Here is a 20,060-nt window from a genome sequence, read left to right as displayed (position 1 = left end):
ACACAAAATAGAGAGCCAGGTTGGTTTAGTGGTGAAGAGACCTGGCAAGAAACTAGGGAGACAGGGAATTCTAGCCCCGCCTTAGGCATGAAAGCAGGCTAGGTGACTTTGGCCCAGTCACCAGGAGATGGTGAGTTCTAGCCCTGCTTTAGGCATGAATGCCAGCTGGGTAACTTTGGGCCAGTCACCAGGAGACTGGGAGTTCTAGTCCTGCCTTAGGCATGAAAGCCAGCTGGCTGACTTTGAGCCAGTCCCTCTCTCTCTCTCAGCCCAACCCACCTCACAGGGTTGTTGTTGATGTTGAGAAATAGGAGAGGAAGGATTATTAAGTCTCTTCACTGCCTTGAGTTATATAAAGAAATAACAAAGGCGGGATATAAATAAAATAAACAATAAGCCCTCGATGGTGGATGTGGTGCCAAGGAGACTTTTATTCTCCGGAGTTAACTTTACTGCTTCCCCATCAAAGTAGTTTTATGCCAGTTTTTTGGTGCAGGAAGTGAGAATGGAAAAAAACAACACAGCAACCACATGTCTTGTAAATGGGTCTGGCCCAGTGGTGGGTTTCAAATTTTTTTAGAACCTCTTCTGTAGGTGTGGCCTGATTTGTGGGAGTGGCTTTCCAGCCATATGACTAGGTGGGAGTGGCCAACTTGTAAAATGTGGTGAAACTCACTTAACAACGCTCTTGCTTAGCAACCAAAATGTTGGCTCAGAAACTCTGGCATTTGAAGCACGCAAGTCTTAAAGCTGTCAAGTTACAAGACCCTTGCACCCCTAACCCTTTAGAAAAAAAAACCCAGGGGTGTTCAAACTTGACAGCTTTAAGACTAGTGGACTTCAACTCCCAGAATTCCTCCTCTCACTCTTCATCTTCATGATGTGCGGACGGGCGGGGGGAGGGAGCTGGAACCGGTTCTAAGTGGCACTGTAGATTTGTGGAACCTCTTCTATAGAAGAGGTTAGAACTGGCAGGAACCCACCCATGGTCTGGCCAATGTGCAGAAATTAGCTTGACTAAAAGAAGGACAAGATTGTAAGTTTTTGCCTACCAACCATTCACGTCAGGTGCGAAGAATTGGGGCCACACATTCAGTTCCAGTTAAGCTGATTTATTGCTCATGCCTATACATGAGAATCTAGTCAACGAACAAGCAGCACTAAATTGGTGCCAAATAAGAGAGAACAGAATTCAAGAGGGGTTGTATGGAACTTTTGTGGGAATGTAACGATTCTAGGCTGGTTACTCACTTGACTCTTCCCACAGTCTCAGTCTCCTGTTTTTTTGCAAGTCTGCTCCACAGGTACATGAGCTTCAGTAGCTCCCCACTACAGGTAGTCCTTGATTTACAACAGTTCATTTGGTGTCCATTCAAAGTTACCAAGGCACTGAAGAAAGTGACTTATGTCCGTTTTTCACACTTACGACCAATGCAGCAACCCCATGGTTACGTGATCAAAATTCAAAAATTGCTTGGCAACTGACTCCTATTTATGACCTGTGAAGCGTCCCGGGGGTCACGTGGTCCTTTTTTACGACTTTCTGACCAGCAAAGTCAATGGGGAAGCCAGATTCACTTAACAACTTAACAACTGCAGGGATTCCCTTGACAAACTGTGGCAAGAAAGGTCGTCAAATGGGGCAAGACTCCCTTAACAAGTGTTTCACTTAGGAACAGGAAATTTGGGCTCTGTTGTGGTCGTAAGTCGAGGACTACCTGTACTAAGGTTTTTTCTGAAGAGCTGATCAGCTTTAAGAAGCATCCGTAGCAAAGAATATTTTCCTGCGGGAACTCTAGCAGCTTCATGCATGGGAAACGGCAAAATATCCTAACCCAGGTCTCTCATAAACTCCTTAAGCTTCAGTCTCTCATCTGAAATTTTGCATAAAGGTAGGGAAAATAAGGGGACATTTTTTGGATATTGTGTATATAAGTATTTTTAAGGCAGTAAATGAAGAACAAAAGTAGGCTCGTTTTAGGGAGAAGACACTATAGTTCAGAGGTGATATTCAGCCAGTGCTGACCGGTTCAAGAGAACCGGTAGCGGAAATTTTTAGTAGTTCGAACAACCGGCAAATAGGCTGGCCCCGCCACTGCTACCTCCCAGCTGATCTTCTTTTGTTGCCCTGAACAGGAGAATGGAGCTGGAAAGCAGATTAGAGAGGTGGGGAGGGAATGGGGATTTTGCAGTATCCTTCCCCTGGAATGGGGTGGGAATGGAGATTTTACAGTATCCTTCCCCTGGAGTGGGGAGGGAATGGGGATTTTGCAGTATCCTTCCCCTGGAGCGGGGAGGGAATGGAGATTTTACAATATCCTTCCCCTGGAGCGGGGAGGGAATGGAGATTTTACAGAATCCTTCCCCTGGGGTGGGGAGGGAATGGGGATTTTGCAGTATCCTTGCCCCAGGCGTGGGGTGGAAATGGAGATTTTACAGTATCCTTCCCCTGGTGTGGGGAGAAAATGGAGATTTTACAGAATCCTTCCCCAGGAGTGGGGTGAAAATGGAGATTTTACAGTATTCTTCCCCAGGAGTGGGGTGGAAATGGAGATTTTATAGTATCCTTCCCCTGGTGTGGGGGGGAAATGGAGATTTTACAGTGTCCTTTCCCAGGAGTGGGGTGGAAATGGAGATTTTATAGTATCCTTCCCCTGATGTGGGGAGGAAATTGATATTTTACAGTATTCTTCCCCTAGATTGGGGTGGGAATGGCGATCTTACAGTATTCTTCACCTGGAGTTAGATGGGAATGGGGATTTTGCAGTATCCTTCCCTTGGAGTAGGGTAGGAACGGAGAGTTTACAGTATCCTTGCCCTGGATTGGAGTGGGAACAGAAATCTTACAGCATCCACCAAGCCATGCCCACAAAGCCAAGCCATGCCCACAGAACCACTAGTAAAAAATATTGAATCCCACCACTGACTCAGTTCCAGAAACTTTCCCTAACTTATTTGCCCCCTCCCCCCTTTCTTCCCTCTGGCATTTCTTCTCTCCTGAGTCACTTTTTGTAAGGCAACCTAGAAGCCATTCATCACAGAGATCTAAAATGCCTCCAAGTAAATTGTTACTCCGTGGCCAAGTTTTAATAATCCCCAACTTCAGCTTCGACCCTTCACTTTCCTTGGAGAACTAAGTGCCATCCTCTTACAGTGCCAAACAGCTCTGCCTTTTTGTTTTGAAGTGACCTCTTTCTCTTTCTGCCCTTAGGGCAAAAATACTCCAAAATGTCAGGACCAGGGCAGAAAATAATAGTGGTGGTAACCAGAAATATGTCCGAACGGCAAAAGGACAAGAAATCTGTTATGTTCAGAGTTCATCAACAAAGGCAGGGCAGATACAAGACATCCAGTGGCCCCTGGACAAGAATAAAGAGGGTTTCTTGGATAACGGTGGGATGCCGGAGGGCCAATTGTTGACATCCAGAGAAGTTACAATTCAGGGCTTGAGCAATCAGGACATAACCGCAGAATAATTGGAGGAGGACCAGATGTCCCAGTGCATCAACCCCTTTTCTATTTTAGAGTCGTCCTTGGCAAAGCGAGTTAGGAAAAAGTATAATCCGCATAAGCCGCCACTTTCTAATGAAATGAAAAAGGCACTTTCTAAGCAATTCCATATTCTGGAGGCTTGCAAATAATTGCGGTGAAATATTAAGAACTGTCTCCTCCATTTCTAAAAAAAAAAAAGGCAGATTCGCTTTGGGTTTGTTTTTCCAAGTCTCGGCCCTGTGCACGCCATCTAAAAACGGTCATTTTTGTCTGCTCCCTGCGAAAGGTTAAGGAGAAGTCCAATTTAATCTGAATTGTCTCTGTCTGGAAAGGCCTCCAGATTCAGCATCCAACAGATGCAGGCAGAAGAAGTTGGGGCGGGGCCAGCCTTTAAGCAGGGTCCCCTGCTTGGGGGAGGCTGGGGTTGGACTAGGTCAGCGGTCACCATGGACTGTGGGAAAATGTTGGTGGTCCACAGAAAAATTATTTGCATTTTTTATATTGCACTAAATCAGGGGCCCTCAAACTACGGCCCCTGAGATGGATACATGCAATGAACGCTTGTGTTGCTGCAGAGAATCTCCCCCTTCGGAGTCTTTTTGTGGGGGTCGGAGAGGGGCAGAAATTCCGACTTGGGGTCTGCTTCAGCCTCCTGGTGTGGGGCTTTGGGTGAAGGCTGGAGGGAAGCGCGACTGGTGGCAAAGAGCCGGAGGGCCTCGTTCCATTGGGACTGCATCATGGCCTGGAACTGGCTGAGCATCTCAGCCTGCTGAGCCTCCAGGCGCCGGTCCCTGGCCTTGTATTCCTACAGATCTTCCCTCTGCTTGGAAAGCCTATGCTCATGGTCCTCAGTGAGGTGCTTCTGCTGAGCCTCCTCCTCGGTCAGATCCAATTTGAACTGAGCTGTTTTGCCAATTCTTTCTCCTGGTGGCTGCTTAGCTCCAGCAACTGCTTCCTGTTGGGGCCCTAAGGAGCCCGGGCAGGCAGGTGAGGAGTGGCTGGGAGCGGAGGGGTGAGGAGAGGCTGGCAAGCCGCCCCTCGACATGAGTGATATCGAGTTGGCCACACCCACCCAGTCACATGACCACCTAGCCACGCCCACCCAGACGGCCATTAGGCAGATGCTATTAGTGGTCCGCGGGATTTAAAATTAGGAATGTAGTGGTCCCTGAGGTCCGAAAGCTTGGCGACCCCTGGACTAGAAGACCTCCAAGGTCCCTTCCAACTCTGTGAATCAGTTAGAAGTACGACCAATCTTAGGCATTGAAGAGAAAACATTTCCTGTCATTCCTCGAGTCTTCCTTGATGAGTTGAGTTTTATTTATGTTCAGGATAGTCCTCAACCTACAATGTGACCATTTGAAAGCTACCACACCTCTGAAAAATGTGACTTATGACCATTCTTCACCCTTATGGCCACTGCATCATCCCCACGGCCATGTGATTAAAAATTTGGAGGCTTGACAACTGACTCATACTTACGACGGTTGCAGCTTCCCGGGGTCATGTGACCTCCTTTTGCGACCTTCTGAGTGTTGACTTAATGGCCACAACTGAGTCCAAAATGTCGGTGGTTAAGTGAGACATTTGTTAAGTGAATGTTGTCCCGTTTTAGAGCCTTTCTAGCCACAGTTGTTAAGCGAATCACTACAGGTGATAAGTATGTCACACGGTTATTAAGTGAATCCTGCTCCCCCATGGACTTCTCAGGTCACAAAAGGGGATCACCTGACACCCCCCACGACACTGCGACTGTCATAAGTATGAATCAGTGGCCAAGCGTCTGAATTTTGATCACGTGACCATGGGGATGCTGCAAGGGTTATAAGTGTGGGAAACAGTCATAAATCACTTTTTTCAGCGTCATCGTAACTTTGAAGTCACTAAATGAACAGTTGTAAGTCAAGGACTGTCTATCTTAAAGTGTAAGGCGATGCAGGCCATGGTTTGGGGTGCTGCTCACAGAAGGTGTAAATTCGACTGATTGCTAAATGAATGCTTATAACTCGAGGACTAAATGAATGAGTTAAAGTGGAGTCTCCTGCCTGAGCAGAGGGTTGGACTAGAAGACCTCCAAGGTCCCTTCGAGCTCTGCTATTCTCTCTCTCTCTCTCTCTCTCTCTCTCTCTCTCTCTCTCTCTCTCTCTCTCTCTCTCTCTCTCCTCTCTCTCTCTCTCTCTCTCTCTCTCTCTCTCTCTCTCCACGTGTAATATGTGAATCAAGATGGGAGGGTGAGCATGGACGTGAGATAGCTGGTTAAAGATATATCTTCAGTAGCGGGTTTCTCTTTCTTTCTTTCTTTCTTTCTTTCTTTCTTCTTTCATTCTCTCTCTCTCTCTCTCTCTCTCTCTCTCTCTCTCTCTCTCTCTCTCTCTCTCTCTCTCTCTCTCCTCTCTCCCCACGTGTAATATGTGAATCAAGAGGGGAGGGTGAGCATGGATGTGAGATAGCTAGTTAACCAGCTAGTAGCTGGTTTCTTTTCTTTCTTTCTTTCTTTCTTTCTTTCTTTCTTTCTTTCTTTCTTTCTTTCTTTCTTTCTCTCTTTCTTTCTCTCTCTCTCTCTCTTTTTTTCTGTCTCTCTGTCTCTGTCTCTCTCTGTCTCTCTCTCTCTCTCTCTGTCTCTGTCTCTCTGTCTCTCTGTCTCTGTCTCTCTCTGTCTCTGTCTCTGTCTCTCTTTCTCTCTGTCTCTCTCTCTCTCTGTCTCTCTGTCTCTGTCTCTCTCTGTCTCTGTCTCTCTCTGTCTCTCTTTCTCTCTGTCTCTCTGTCTCTGTCTCTGTCTCTCTCTCTGTCTCTGTCTCTCTCTCTCTCTCTGTCTCTCTCTCTCTCTCTGTCTCTCTCTCTCTCTGTCTCTCTGTCTCTCTCTCTCTCTCGTGTCTTTCTCTTGCTTCTTTGGTACAACGTGGCTGGAGGGCAAAGCATTTCTACTTTTTTTAAAAGACAGCGCTTTATATTGTAAGCAATGGAGTTCCAACTTGCAAAGAGCAGACTGGGTTGTTGAGCTGTAACATGACTACCTGTTCCCCCTGCGTGACTGAGGCTTTGTCATGGATTTTAAGCTCTCCCTTTGGTCCTCCTCCCTTTGATCTTTAGAAAAAGGTTTGATCTCAAGGTGGTTGCTTCGCCAGCATAGGAAGCCTCAGATCTGGGAGAGAGTACAAATGTAATTGTCATTTGATTATATTTTTTCTTGGGTGCCAGGAAAGTTTCTTCTGGGAAGAAATGTGCTGGATCTTCTTTCTTTCTTTCTTTCTTTCTTTCTTTCTTTCTTTCTTTCTTTCTTTCTTTCTTCTTTCTTTCTTTCTTTCTCCCTCCCTCTCTCTCCCTCTCCCTCCCTCCTCCCTTCTTTCTCCCTTGCCCTTGCTTCCCTCCTTCCTTCCTATCTCCCCCTTGCCTTCCCTTGCCTTCCCTCCCTCCCTCATCTTCCTTCCTTCCTTCCTTTTTTTTCTTTTTCCTCCCTCCCTTCCTTCTTTCTCTCTTGCCCTTCCCTTCCCTCCTTCATCTTCCTTCCTTCCTTCTATCTCCCCCTTGCCTTGCCCTTCCCTTTCTCCCTCCCTCATCTTCCTACCTTCCTTTTCCTTCCTTCTTTCTTTCCTTCCTTCCTTCTTCTCTCCTTGCCTTGCCTTCCCTGTGTCCCTCATCTTCCTTCCTTCCTTCCTTCCTTCCTTCCTTCCTTCCTTCCTTCCTTCCTTCCTTCCTTCCTTCCTTCCTTCCCTTCTCCTTTCTTCTTCCTTCCCCCTTTTCCTTATTTTTCCTTCCTTACTCTCTTAACATCTTTCCTTCTTTTTCTTTGTCTTCCCCCTTTCCTTTCTCCTCTCCTGTCCCTTCTCAGAGGTTCAAATGCAAAAGGGGAAACATTGCTCCTTTTGTTTTCGTTTGTTTTGCTAGCCAGCAAAAACTGAGCCGGGATGGAGGTGGGGGTGAGCCCCTCCTGAGCTCCATCTTCACTGGCAGAGGCACTGCAGGCCAGTCCTTTGCTGTTTCCCAGGCAGCCCCGTGGGCCAGATTCGGCCCGCAGGCTTTGAGTTTCACACCCCTGAAGTAGGGGTTGGACTGGATGACCTCCAAGGTCCCTTCCAACGCTGTTATTCTACGAAGGAATTTCATCAGTAACAACATAGGGACATATCACTGGGAGCATAGGACCAGCATGCCTGTCAGTCACCAAAGCCTCAATTCTTCTCGCTTGCAGAGTCCTTGATGCTTGATTAGTTTTTATGCAGAGATTTCATTATCAAACTAAGTAACATCATCAGTGCTGGAAGAAAGGGCTTTGCTCTCTGTCTATATACCCATCAGTGTCAGTAGGAATTATCTTTGTGGTTCCTTGATTGGATTGTTTTTTTTTACTGTTAGCTTGTTTATCTGAGTTGGTAGTTCCTTGATTGGGGTATTTGTTTCTTGATTCTTGATCTAATGTCAATCTTGGTGTCAACCTTCGCTCACCTGGTTATTGATTGTGAAGTCTTGTGGTCTTTATGCTTCCCTTTAGGCTTGGTTGATTGTCTCTTTGGAGCGGGATGTAGATGTTGTTTATCTCAGTGTGCCTGTTGATGATTGATTTGTCTGGATGCCTTCCAGGAATTCTCTAGCTTTTTTTTTTTTTTTTTTTTTTGAACTTGGCTTGGTCTAAAATGCTGCTTCCCAGTTGAACGTATGCTTAAGTCTGTCCACGTGTTGTGTAATTGAGGAGTTTTCATCCTGTCTTCTGACTTGCTGGCTTCCTTTATTTATTAGATTGAAATCCCATCTTTCCTCCAGGAGCTGAAGTCAAATGTTTCCTCTTGTTTCAAGCATACAACAGAGAGACAAATAGATCCAAACTCCCACAGTTTTCATGGAGTCTAGAACATGGACTCAGCTCTATCTCCGTCCCAGATAGTCTTGGATGTACCATGCAACTATTATCAGTTCTAGATAAATCTGCTTTTTCCTTCCATTTCTCCCCCTTAGTAAAAAGAGCCGAGGTGGCGCAGTGGTTAAATGCAGCACTGCAGGCTACTTCAGCTGACTGCAGTTCTGCAGTTCGGCTGTTCAAATCTCACCGGCTCAGGGTTGACTCAGCCTTCCATCCTTCCGAGGTGGGTAAAATGCGGACCCAGATTGTTGTTGGGGACAATATGCTGACTCTGTAAACCGCTTAGAGAGGGCTGAAAGCCCTATGAAGCGGTATATAAGTCGAACTGCTATTGCTATTGCTATTGCTATTGCTATTGCTATTGCTAAAATCACAATCTCCATTCTCAAAGGCTGAATAATTACTCATCCTGGGAGTTTCACTCCAGCAACACCCCAGAATTATAAAATGCTCTTCCTTCAAAAATCCAGGCCCAGGAAACTGCTTTGAAAACAGACATGTTTTTGCAAGGAGATTTCCATTCTTATTAGTTTAATCATCCTTCAGCTTTGCCTTTCTAGACAATATCACAGTGAGGGCTAAACTTTTTGTCGTTGTGGGCCGAAAGCAATGGAAAACAACACAATACGCATGCAACACATCCGTGGCCGCTCCCCTGCACATGCGCGTGTGACCCTCCTGCGCTTCCCTCTGCCCTTTCGCATGCCCGCACGACTCCCCGTGCTCCGCCCACCCACCCCACACACAGGGGCACGCGTCCCTCCCGTGCCACCATTTTGGGCCTAGTAGGCCTTCCCGCAGCCTCCTAGGAGCAAAAACTGGCCGGGGTGGGGGTGGGGGAGGGGGTTGCTTGTTTTCTTGCAGACGTTTCATTACACAAACTAGGTAACATCATCAGTGCTAGAAGGGAATAGAGCTTATGGAATGATGGAGGAGGAGGAGGAGGAGCAGGAAGAGGAGGAGAGAGGAGAGGAGGAAGAGGAGAGAGGAAGTGGAAAAGGAAGAGACAAGAGAGGAGGAGGAGGACTGTGGGGTCCTTGGTGCTCTCTGAGCTTGCTTGTTTTCTTGCAGACGTTTCATTATCCTAACTAGGTAACATCATCAGTGCTAGAAGAGAGTAGAGTTTATGGAATGATGGAGGAGGAAGAGGAGGAGGAGAGAAGGAAGAGGAGAGAGGAAGCAGAAGAGGAGGAGAGAAGAGAGGAGGAGGAGAAGGAATATGGGGTCCTTGGTGCTCTCTGAGCTTGTTTGTTTTCTTGTTGTTGACGTTTCATTACCCAACTAGGCAACATCATCAGTGTTAGGACTGCGTTGCAAGAAAGGAATCAAAGAATCTCATGCTACTCATAGGCATGGGAAAGGAATAATCTCCCTCTTTCCATTCCCCTAACCTGGAAGGAACAGGTAAACGTTTTGGGGATACCCCTTACCTACCCCTTGACTTTTGGAGAATAATCAGAGTTCGTCATCCTTTGGATGTTGAAAAACAGTTTAATTGCTGGGTGAAACTGTGGCTCCCTGCGGTTACCTCACTCTGGCAACAGCCTCTTCTTGAAAGCTCCGTGGGCAGAAAAGGATGCATCTGTTTGTCCCGACTAGTCAACATTTGGATGGATGCCCCAATGAGCTGCTTCCAAAATCTCCCATAGTCTGCAGTCACCTAACAGTTAATTTCTTGGCAACTGAGCAGAAGGAAGTATTTCCTCCTAACTTATTTGGGAAACACCAGAAGGAAAGGAAAAGGAAAGGAAGGCAAGGCAGAAGGAGGAGGGGAAGGGAGAAGGGAGGGATGGAGGAAGAAAGGAAAGAAGAGAAGAAAATTATAATGAGAGTGAGGAAAGATCTGAGCACTTGGCCACCACAGGTAACCCTGACACGAGGGAAGTCCGGCTGGCCACGCCCAGCCTGGCTACGCCTGCCCCAGCCATGCCTATCTCCCGAGGTCAAACACAACCCTTGATTTCCTAAAGGAAATCAAGTTTGACACCCCTGACCTACTTGATCAGGAGAGCCTATACCTGTGATGGCGAACCAGTGGTGGGTTTCAAAAATTGCTCGAACCTACTCTGTGGGTGTGGCCTCCTTTGTGGGAGTGGCTTGCCACCCATGTGACCGGATGGGAGTGGCTTGCCACCGGATATGAAGATGCCAACGACACTTGTCAGAACCACCTTAAATGACCTCACACGCAGCACTGGCATGCATAAGAATATGATGTAAACTTGTTTTTTAAAAGGCATCTTTGGTTTGCGTTAAAACAACTTCAATACACGCAATGTTCTGATTGCACCACAAACGCAGAAGTCACCCTTACCTTTCACAGAGGCCCTGAGTTTTATAAATATGAGCATGATAGTGTAGAATAATCATATCCAAGGACCAGTGGTGGATTTCAAAAAAGTTTGGGACCTCTTCTGTAGGTGTGGCCTGCTTTCCGGGTCCACTGGTGGAACCTCTTCTAACCGGTTCGGTAGATTTGATGAACCGGTTCTACTGAATAGGTGCGAACTAGTAGGAACCCACCTCTGTGGTGAACCTATGTCACGCGTGCCACAGGTGGCACGCAGAGTCATTTGTTAGGGTATGCGAGATATTGCCCTGTCAGCTACAGCACGCCAGCTGACTTCGGACTTCTTTCGAGGCCGGTTTTCGCCCTCCAGAGCCTTCAGGGAAGGCTCCTGAAGGCTCTGGAGGGCGAAAAACGGCCCTACGGACAAACCGGAAGTCACCATTTCCGAACTCCCAGGTTCCCTGTACGTCTGTTTTTCGCCCTCCGGAGGCTTCAGGGAAGCTCCTGAAGCCTCCGGAGGGCCTCCGAGAGGGCTCTCTTCTAGGAGGCTTTCAAGGAGCTTGGAGAGGGTGAAAAAAACACAGCAAAAGCAATGGGGGTGCTGATCACACATGCATGCATGGGGTGGGGGCGCATAGCATTATGGGTGCGGCATGCCCGTGCATGACCCCTCTGCATTTCCCCCCCCCCGCTTTTGGCACGGGAGCCAAAAAAGGTTAGCCATCGTTCATTTCAGACAAGTGGCAGTCCAGTCTCTTTTTGAAAGCTTCACAACTTTCGAAGACCAGCCGTTCCACTGGTTGATTGTTCTCACCGTCAGGATTTATTTTCTTTCTTCTAATCATTCTAGGACAATCCAGATAATCTTTCCATTTCATTGCTTTTAGTTTCCTTTTATCCCCCCCTTACTCTGAAACGAAGCACATCTCCTCGCTTGTTTCCCTTTGGACCGTTCTGCGGGAAGGAAATGCCTTGCATGTGTCGCTGTTTTCGTTTTGGTTCGCATCGTGGATGGAAATGGAAAAATTCAGGAGGTTAAACCGAAGAATTTCTCCTCGGTTCTTAAAGTTCACATATGTGAATAGAAATTGGGGCTTGGCGGATCCAGTGGTGGGTTTCACTTATTTTTACCACTGCTTTGCACAAGAGCCGAGGTGGTGCAGTGGTTAAATGCAGTACTGCAGTTTACTTCAGCTGACTACAGTTCTGCAGTTCGGCTGTTCAAATCTCACTGGCTCAGGGTTGACTCAGCCTTCCATCCTTCCGAGGTGGGTGAAATGAGAACCCGGATTGTTGTTGGGGGCAATATGCTGACTCTGTAAACCGCTTAGAGAGGGCTGAAAGCCCTATGAAGCGGTATATAAGTCTAACTGCTATTGCTATTGCTATTGCATGTACCCGGCCTTCCACACATGCATTTGATCTTGCGCGCACCTCCCACACATGCGCCTGGCTTAAAAAAGATGGCTAAATGGTATGGCATAGCGCCGGGGCAGATTGGCAAGCCCACCTGCGATCTCCGCTATCGGTTTACCCGAACCGGTCCAAACTGGCTGAATATCACCTCTGGGTGGATCCTTCGATGAGCAAAACCCCAGAGAGAAGGACCGTTTTTTCACTAATAAACAAAGTTTCCTAGTGGTTAAACGATGAGAGCCATTTCTCTTCCCCCCCCCCAGACGTCCATGCCAAAGGACGCTTAATGGAGTTGTCTCTCCAAAAGTTTTATTTATGACCGAAGAAAGAAATGGAAGGAATGCTAATTTAACTGGAAAAGACACAAAATTGGCCGGGTGAGCTCGACGTCCTGGATAATAGAAATAAAATTATCTTAATGGTTTATAGAAATGGGCTCACAAGAAGAAGGATAAAATTTAAGAGAGAAATGGGGTGTTTGGAAACAGAAAACAAATGGACAGGCATAGCTTGGTAATAATACTTGTGAAAAAAGCCTCGGTTTGTTGCAAAACTGGACTGGAATGTAGCTACCAAAAATTAAAAAAAAGGCAGAAATGTCTAATTTATTTTATTTGGTATTGCTTAAGCAGTCGATGGCATGCTGTGCTCAGTTCTGGACACTGCGGCTTAAGGGAACAATAGCAATAGCAATAGCAGTTAGACTTCTATACCGCTTCATAGGGCTTTCAGCCCTCTCTAAGCGGTTTACAGAGTCAGCATATTGCCCCCAACAACAATCCGGGTCCTCACAGGCAACCTGGAAGAGATTTGGAAAAAGTGACCAAAAGGAACAAGATAATAATTCGTATGAAGGGCTCGGCGAGCTTTGGGGGAAAGGATGACTGATGGAAGAAGTGCTTCCAATTCTTGGAAAAATAAAAACAAACACGTGGAAGAAAATGGAGATGTTTCCCCCCCCCTTATTTCAGTGTGGACATGGAATTGTGGGTCAAAGTCACACAAAAATAGATTCTGATTGCATATCAGAAAAAAAACTTTGTTTTTAGATATATTTTTATTCTTTTTAAACAAAACAACACATACAAAACAAAGCAGGAGAAGAAAAAAGAGCAACTTTCCTCCATTTCATCAAGCATGTTGCTTAGTTACAAGTTTTTGTGCATCAGTTCTTAAGCTTAGGATTAACATCACTGGTTTACATTAAACATAACTGGATGTTTCACTGTCGTTGAACTTCTTAACAGCAAGACAGCAGAACATGGATTGCAGAAAGGAGTGAGCTTACAAGTGGGACAACCTCTTTCAAGCTTACTTGAACTTGGATTTCTGTGCTGAGTAATACTTTTATCCTGGTGGTCCAAACAAGGCTTTCTAATAAGGTAAAGGCCAAGGTTCCATTAGCATGTATGTGCTAGTTGTTCCTGACTCTAGGGGGCAGTGCTCATCCCTGTTTCAAAGCCAAAGAGCCAGCGCTTTCCGAAGAAGTCTCCATGGTCATGTGGCCGACATGACTAAATGCCGAATGCACACGGAACGCTGTTACCGTCCCACCAAAGATGGTCCCTATATTTTTACTTGCATTTTTTATGTGCTTTCGGGAATGGAGATTTTGCAGTATCCTTCCCCTGGAGTGGGGTGAGAATGGAGATTTTGCAGTATCCTTCCCCTGGAGTGGGGAGGGAATGGAGATTTTGCAGTATCCTTCCCCTGGAGTGGGGAGGGAATGGTGATTTTGCAGTATCCTTCCCCTGGAGTGGGGAGGGAATGGAGATTTTGCAGTATCCTTCCCCTGGAGTGGGGTGAGAATGGAGATTTTGCAGTATCCTTCCCCTGGAGTGGGGTGAGAATGGAGATTTTGCAGTATCCTTCCCCTGGAGTGGGGAGGGAATGGTGATTTTGCAGTATCCTTCCCCTGGAGTGGGGTGAGAATGGAGATTTTGCAGTATCCTTCCCCTGGAGTGGGGAGGGAATGGAGATTTTGCAGTATCCTTCCCCTGGAGTGGGGAGGGAATGGTGATTTTGCAGTATCCTTCCCCTGGAGTGGGGAGGGAATGGAGATTTTGCAGTATCCTTCCCCTGGAGTGGGGAGGGAATGGAGATTTTGCAGTATCCTTCCCCTGGAGTGGGGTGAGAATGGAGATTTTGCAGTATCCTTCCCCTGGAGTGGGGAGGGAATGGAGATTTTGCAGTATCCTTCCCCTGGAGTGGGGAGGGAATGGTGATTTTGCAGTATCCTTCCCCTGGAGTGGGGAGGGAATGGTGATTTTGCAGTATCCTTCCCCTGGAGTGGGGTGGGAATGGAGATTCTGCAGTATCCTTCCCCTGGAGTGGGGAGGGAATGGTGATTTTGCAGTATCCTTCCCCTGGAGTGGGATGGGAATGGAGATTTTGCAGTATCCTTCCCCTGCCACACCCACCAAGCCATGCCCACCAAGCCATACCATGCCCACTGAGCCACGCCCACAGAACAGGTAGTAAAAAAAATTGAATTTCACCACTGCACCAGATCCTCAGAATTCTACCACACACTTAGCTACTTGTAGAGGGCAAAAGGATTGTAAGCGGGGAACACAATCCAGAAATTGGGTGATGTGGCAGGAATGTTCCTGTTAGTTAGACAGCCAATGGGGGAGTGAGAAGCTGAACTTTTTCCCGTGGGAAAAAAAAGGAGAAATTCCTACATCTTCAGAACAAGCCACACAGTCTTGATGCTAGGAGTCCTTCATAAGGAAGGAACATTTATTTTCCCTGGCCTGGAGTTGAATGAATATTCAAGTTGAGTTGAGAATTGACAGCACGAAATAACCGAAAACTATGCTCAAATTTACTGGTCTGCAGATCTGATGCTGGATTCGATAACTGTATGGACTTCTGTAAGAGTCCTAACAGCAAAACTGTTCATCAGAGGACAACAGCTAGAATTGTTTTGGTTACACAACTAATTCCAGTCATTGGGCAGTCCTATATTTAGCCACTTTGTGAAAGCTGGGTTGCTATTTACAAACAAGTTACTCTAATTTGATGACTTGCCATACTACTTTAAATGTAGAGACACGCTGTTAAATCCCCCTGGCATTTCCCCCCCCCCCACTCCCTTGACACATTTCTATTCTTATAGAACAATAAAATATTTTAGGACAATGAAAGTATATTTTCTTACAGCGCCATTTGTTTGTTAAAAAAAAAAGTCTAGACGAAATGTATTGGTGTTGTTGTTTTTTACCATATAAGGCAATCAGCGGAGTGATAGAATTGGACTTATTCTTGTGTCAGGGTGGCATTATGGAGAGCTGGATTTTCTCTTCCAAATCTAGCTAAACTGTGCGATGTATATGCTTTGCGTGGGTGGGTGGGGAGACTAATTCGTTCATCTGAAAGAAGGAGATGTTGGCAATCTTGCCTAAACCATTCCACGTCTCTTGCACCAATAAAGGAGAATATTTGTAGCTCGGAGTTGAAATGAGAGGCCCTTGGGGCCCTCTGAGCTTCTTTCCTTGAAGACGTCTCATTAGACAAACTACGGGTTCGGGAGAATCTGTAGCTAACATGATGGCTGGTTCAGAGAGCCTCCAAATCCCACCCCTGGCTGGCCCCGCCCACCCTGCTCTCACCCCTCCCAAGAGTCTCCATGCGACCAATTTTGGATGTGAGGTAAGTGCAGGGGCCGTGCGGAGGCTCAGGGAGGGGGGAAAACGGCCCAAAAAACAGGAATGTGCCCGCTGACCAGCTAGTCTTCGGGTTTTTGGCACTCCAGTGCGCACACAGGCACACATACATGTGCATGCACGTGTGTTTGAGTTTGGGGTTCACCGACAAATGCGCGCTCGACAAAACCGCGCTGACAAAACCGCGCAGAGAAAACTGCGAGTTCTAAATTGCACCGACGAATGAGCGTGGAAGCGCGCCGACAACAGCCGCCGACAAAAGGGCGCCTTCAACAAACAAGTAGCAACCGCGAGTTCTAACCCTAAACCTAACCCTAACCCTAACCCTAACCCTAACCTTAACCCTAACCCTAACCCTAACCTTAACCCTAACCCTAACCCTAATCCTAACCCTTACCTTAACTGAAATCGGGCTTTTGTGGGTGCGGTTTTGTTGGCGCATTGTTGTGGGCGTGTTTATGACGTCACGGTTTTCGCACCGCGGTTTCGTCGGCGCGCTTTTGTCATGCACGCATTTGTCGAGTCACGTGAATTTGGGCACTCAGTGCTGAAAAAGTTCATCATCACTGATCTAGAATGTGCTGTCCACATTCGTATGTCTGGACCATTTCAAATCACTCCAAAAGTTTAAATATGTTTGTAAAAGTCCTACAGCTAGCCTGTTTTGGCTGCTCTACCAGATTGAGGATTGCGGTTGATTTTCTGCCTATGTTTGATCTATTGCTAATCATAGAAGTGTGTATATATATATAATTGCTTCTTTCAATGGTATAATTAAGTTATATGGTTTCCCCTTCTGGTTTCCTGCCTTCCTTGGTGGGAATGGGTTTGGGTACGAGGAGCTGCTGGCTAATGAGACCAAGTCATGCCCTGAGCATTCCTAAACAGCACAGAGAACGTCAAGGAAGATCTTGGGGACCGTGGTTTTCAGTTGTGGTCATGTGTGCCTTTTGTCAGTTGCAGTTTTCCAATCCATTCACACATTACTGCTTCCCAATTTCCCTCCACTGAGCTCCCTTCCAGATTGGAAGTGTTGAGTTCCCCGTCCGTTCACACAATATTGCTTCCAAATTTCCCTCCACTTAGCTCCCTTCCCTCAAACCTTGTAAGGTTTGAATTCCCCATCCATTCGCACATGGTTGCTTCCCAATTTCCCTCCACCGAGCTCACTTCCAGATCGTAAGGTTTGAGTAGAAATCAAACACGGATAATCTAAAGCGGAGGATCTCCAAACTTGGCAACTTTAAGACACTTGTGGACTTCAACTCCCAGAATTCCCCAGCCAGCCATAGTAGCTCGATCTCAATCAGAGGTTTTACAGGATCCCTTCTGATAGTTGAGCTTGCTAAGAGTTGACACTGAGATGGCAACACCTAATGAAATCAAAGGGGCATCATGACTCAGCGGTTAAAGACACTGAGCTTGTCAGCTGGAAAGCTGACAAGCCCGGGTTCAAGATCCAAGTATCAGATGATGGGATGACCTCCCGTTCCTTGCTCCAGCTCCTGCCCAACCTAGCAGTTCAAAAGCATGTAAACGCAAGTAGATAAGTAGGTACCACTTTGATGGGACGGTAGCAGCATTCTGTGCACTATAGTCATACTAAGCACATGACTATGGAAATATCTTTAGACAATGCTGCAGTGGTGGGTTTCAAAAATTTTTGGGAACCTACTCTGTGGGTGTGGCCTCCTTTGTGGGAGTGGCTTGCTGGCCATGTGACCTGGTGGGAGTGGCTTGCCGGCCATGTGTTTTTTTTCTTTCTCTCTTTCTCTCTCTCCTTCCTTTTGTCTCTCTGTCCCTTTTTTCTTTTTTCTTTCATCTCTCTCTCACACTCTTTTTCTTTCTTTTTTCTTTTTTCTTTATTTATTTCTTCCTTTCTTTCTCTTTTTCTCTCTCTCTGTGTCAGTCTGTCTGTCTGTCTGTCTCTCTCTCTCTCTCTCTCTGTGTGTGTGTGTAGCAGTGGTGGGTTTCAAAAAATTTTGGAACCTCTTCTGTAGGTGTGGCCTGCTTTCCGGGTCCACTGGTGGAACCTCTTCTAACCGGTTCGGTAGATTTGACGAACCGGTTCTACCGAATGGGTGCGAACTGGTAGGAACCCACCTCTGCAATGCTGGCTCCCTTGACTAAGACACAGAGATGGGCACTGCCCCCTAGAGTTGGATACAACTGGACAGGAGAAACCTTTTTACTTTAAGAGTTGACATGATGACACCTAATGAAATCATGACATTGTTGTGAAAAAAATGGGTAACTGTGGTCCGAAAGCTACTATCATTTGGTAAATTGGCAGCTAGTTAAAACAACCCAGTCAAAGGGCATCAGTATCCTGGAGGATAGTATTGACTGGAGTCCCCAAGAGCTTCCTTTATGGTTTAATGCTATTCTAAATTCTTAAGTGACCTGCAGGATGGAATGTAAGGGGACGCTCATTAAATAGCACTAGAACTTAGACTTATATCCCACTTCAGAGTGCTCTACAGCGTTCTCTAATTGGTTTACAGAGTCAGCCTATTGCCCCCTACAATCTGGGTCCTCATTTTACCCACCTTGGAAGGATGGAAGGCTGAGTCAACCTTGAGCTTGGTGGGATTCCAAATGCCAAATTGCAGGCATCTGGCAGTCAGCAGAATTAGCCTGCAGTATTGCACTCTAACCACTGTCCCCCCGAGGCTCATGCACAGATAAGATGAACAACAGTCACAGGATAAAGGGATCATATCAGGTTTGAATGTTGGGTGACCTCCGACAGGAAGTCGCTCCTCTGGGACAAGAGTTAAACAGCTTCATATGACTAGATCAGGGGTGGAATCCAGCAGGTTCTGGAGAACTGGTGTTGGAAATTTTGAGCAGTTCGGAGAACCGGCAGCAGAAATTTTGAGTAGAGAACTGGAAAATGCCACCTCTGGCTGGCCCCAGAGTGGGGTGGGAATGGAGATTTTGCAGTATCCTTCCCCTGCCACACCCACCGAGCCACACCCACCAAGCCACACTACGCTCACCAAGCCACACCCACAGAACTGGTAGTAAAAACATTTGAATTTCACCATTGGATTAGATGGGTACCTTCCCTGTGTGCCTTGGGGTTCTTCTGAGAAATAACATTTTTTAAAAAGTTTAGAGAGACTGGGTGGATTCGGGGTGTCAGCTCACGTGACTAAGTTGCCTCTCGATTCTTTTTCAGACCGTACAGGTGAACAAGGTGATGTCCATCTTGTTTTCCGTGACCTTTCTGGCTTTTCTCTGTGGCATCCAATCGACCAGCATGGATCAAGGGAGTTTATCAGAAGATTCCATGAATTCTTTCCTTAAAACGTTGGTTCAAGCTGGCATTTGGAAGGACAAGACCCCCAAGCGGACGGACAGAACGAAGGACGGCGTTCCAACCACAGTGGGGAAGGTTGAGCCAGAGTTGTTGACTACAAACCAAGATATCCGTTTGGGTTTCCAGCCCGTCGTTTCTTTGGATGCAGAGTTGCTGAGGCAGCAGAGGCGTTTCAGTTCTCCCCGGGTACTCCTGAGTGAAAACACCCCCCTGGAGCCCCCTCCCTTGTACCTGATGGAGGAGCCCATGGTGGCGAACCGAACGTCGCGCCGGAAGAGGTATTCCGAAGGGAAAACCCACCGCGGGGAATATTCGGTGTGCGACAGCGAGAGCCGATGGGTGACGGACAAAACGTCAGCGGTGGACATCCGTGGGCACCAGGTGACTGTCCTGGGTGAAATCCGAATGGGACCCTCTCCGGTCAAACAATATTTTTACGAAACGCGGTGCAAGCAAGCCAAGCCCGCCAAAAGCGGCTGCCGCGGGATTGACGACAAGCACTGGAATTCCCAGTGCAAAACCTCGCAAACGTTCGTGCGCGCATTGACTTCGGAAAACAGTAAACTCGTAGCCTGGCGATGGATCAGAATAGACACTTCTTGCGTGTGTGCCTTGTCCAGGAAAATCGGGCGAACATAGGTTGGTTTTCTCCCTCTCTCTGCCATATAAGTTATTATGACTAAATTATATGATATGCATGTAGCATATAAAGGTTTCTATTGTTTATATATTATAAGTGGTCCTTATTTATTAAAGTCCAGCCAAGTACTATCTCTCTCTCTCTCTCTCTCTTGATAAAGAACAGTAAAGAACAGATGTATACCAGTGGCAACATCATTTCTCATTTCTGTTTGTGATCTCAGCTCCTCCACAGCTTTCCGTAAACGACTTGCAAAACTTTTAGGAAATCGTGGTATTTTTTCACTCAAGAGGTTCATTTCTGGGGACCATTAAAGGAGAGGTTTAAAAGATGATGATACGATGATAATATCCATCCATGCCTGATGCCTGGGG

General features: G+C 46.7%; 1 protein-coding gene across 2 annotated transcripts in view; it reads left to right on the top strand.

The window, feature by feature from the left end:
- NTF3 (neurotrophin 3) overlaps positions 1-19,817 on the top strand; it is an 82,098-nt gene extending 62,281 nt beyond the window's left edge. For both annotated transcript variants that reach the window (XM_087722263.1, XM_087722262.1), the window contains exon 3: positions 18,906-19,817. In XM_087722263.1, the coding sequence (XP_087578389.1) occupies positions 18,906-19,685 (780 nt within the window). In that variant the 3' untranslated portion in view covers positions 19,686-19,817. The remainder of the gene's footprint in view (positions 1-18,905) is intronic.
- Positions 19,818-20,060: the final 243 nt, after the last annotated feature.

This window comes from Thamnophis sirtalis, unplaced genomic scaffold (assembly GCF_051295495.1).
Source record: "Thamnophis sirtalis isolate CommonGarterSnake01/CBP01778 unplaced genomic scaffold, rThaSir2_p1.2 scaffold_9, whole genome shotgun sequence".
Taxonomy (NCBI): domain Eukaryota; kingdom Metazoa; phylum Chordata; class Lepidosauria; order Squamata; family Natricidae; genus Thamnophis; species Thamnophis sirtalis.
This window is presented reverse-complemented; position numbering and strand designations above follow the sequence as displayed.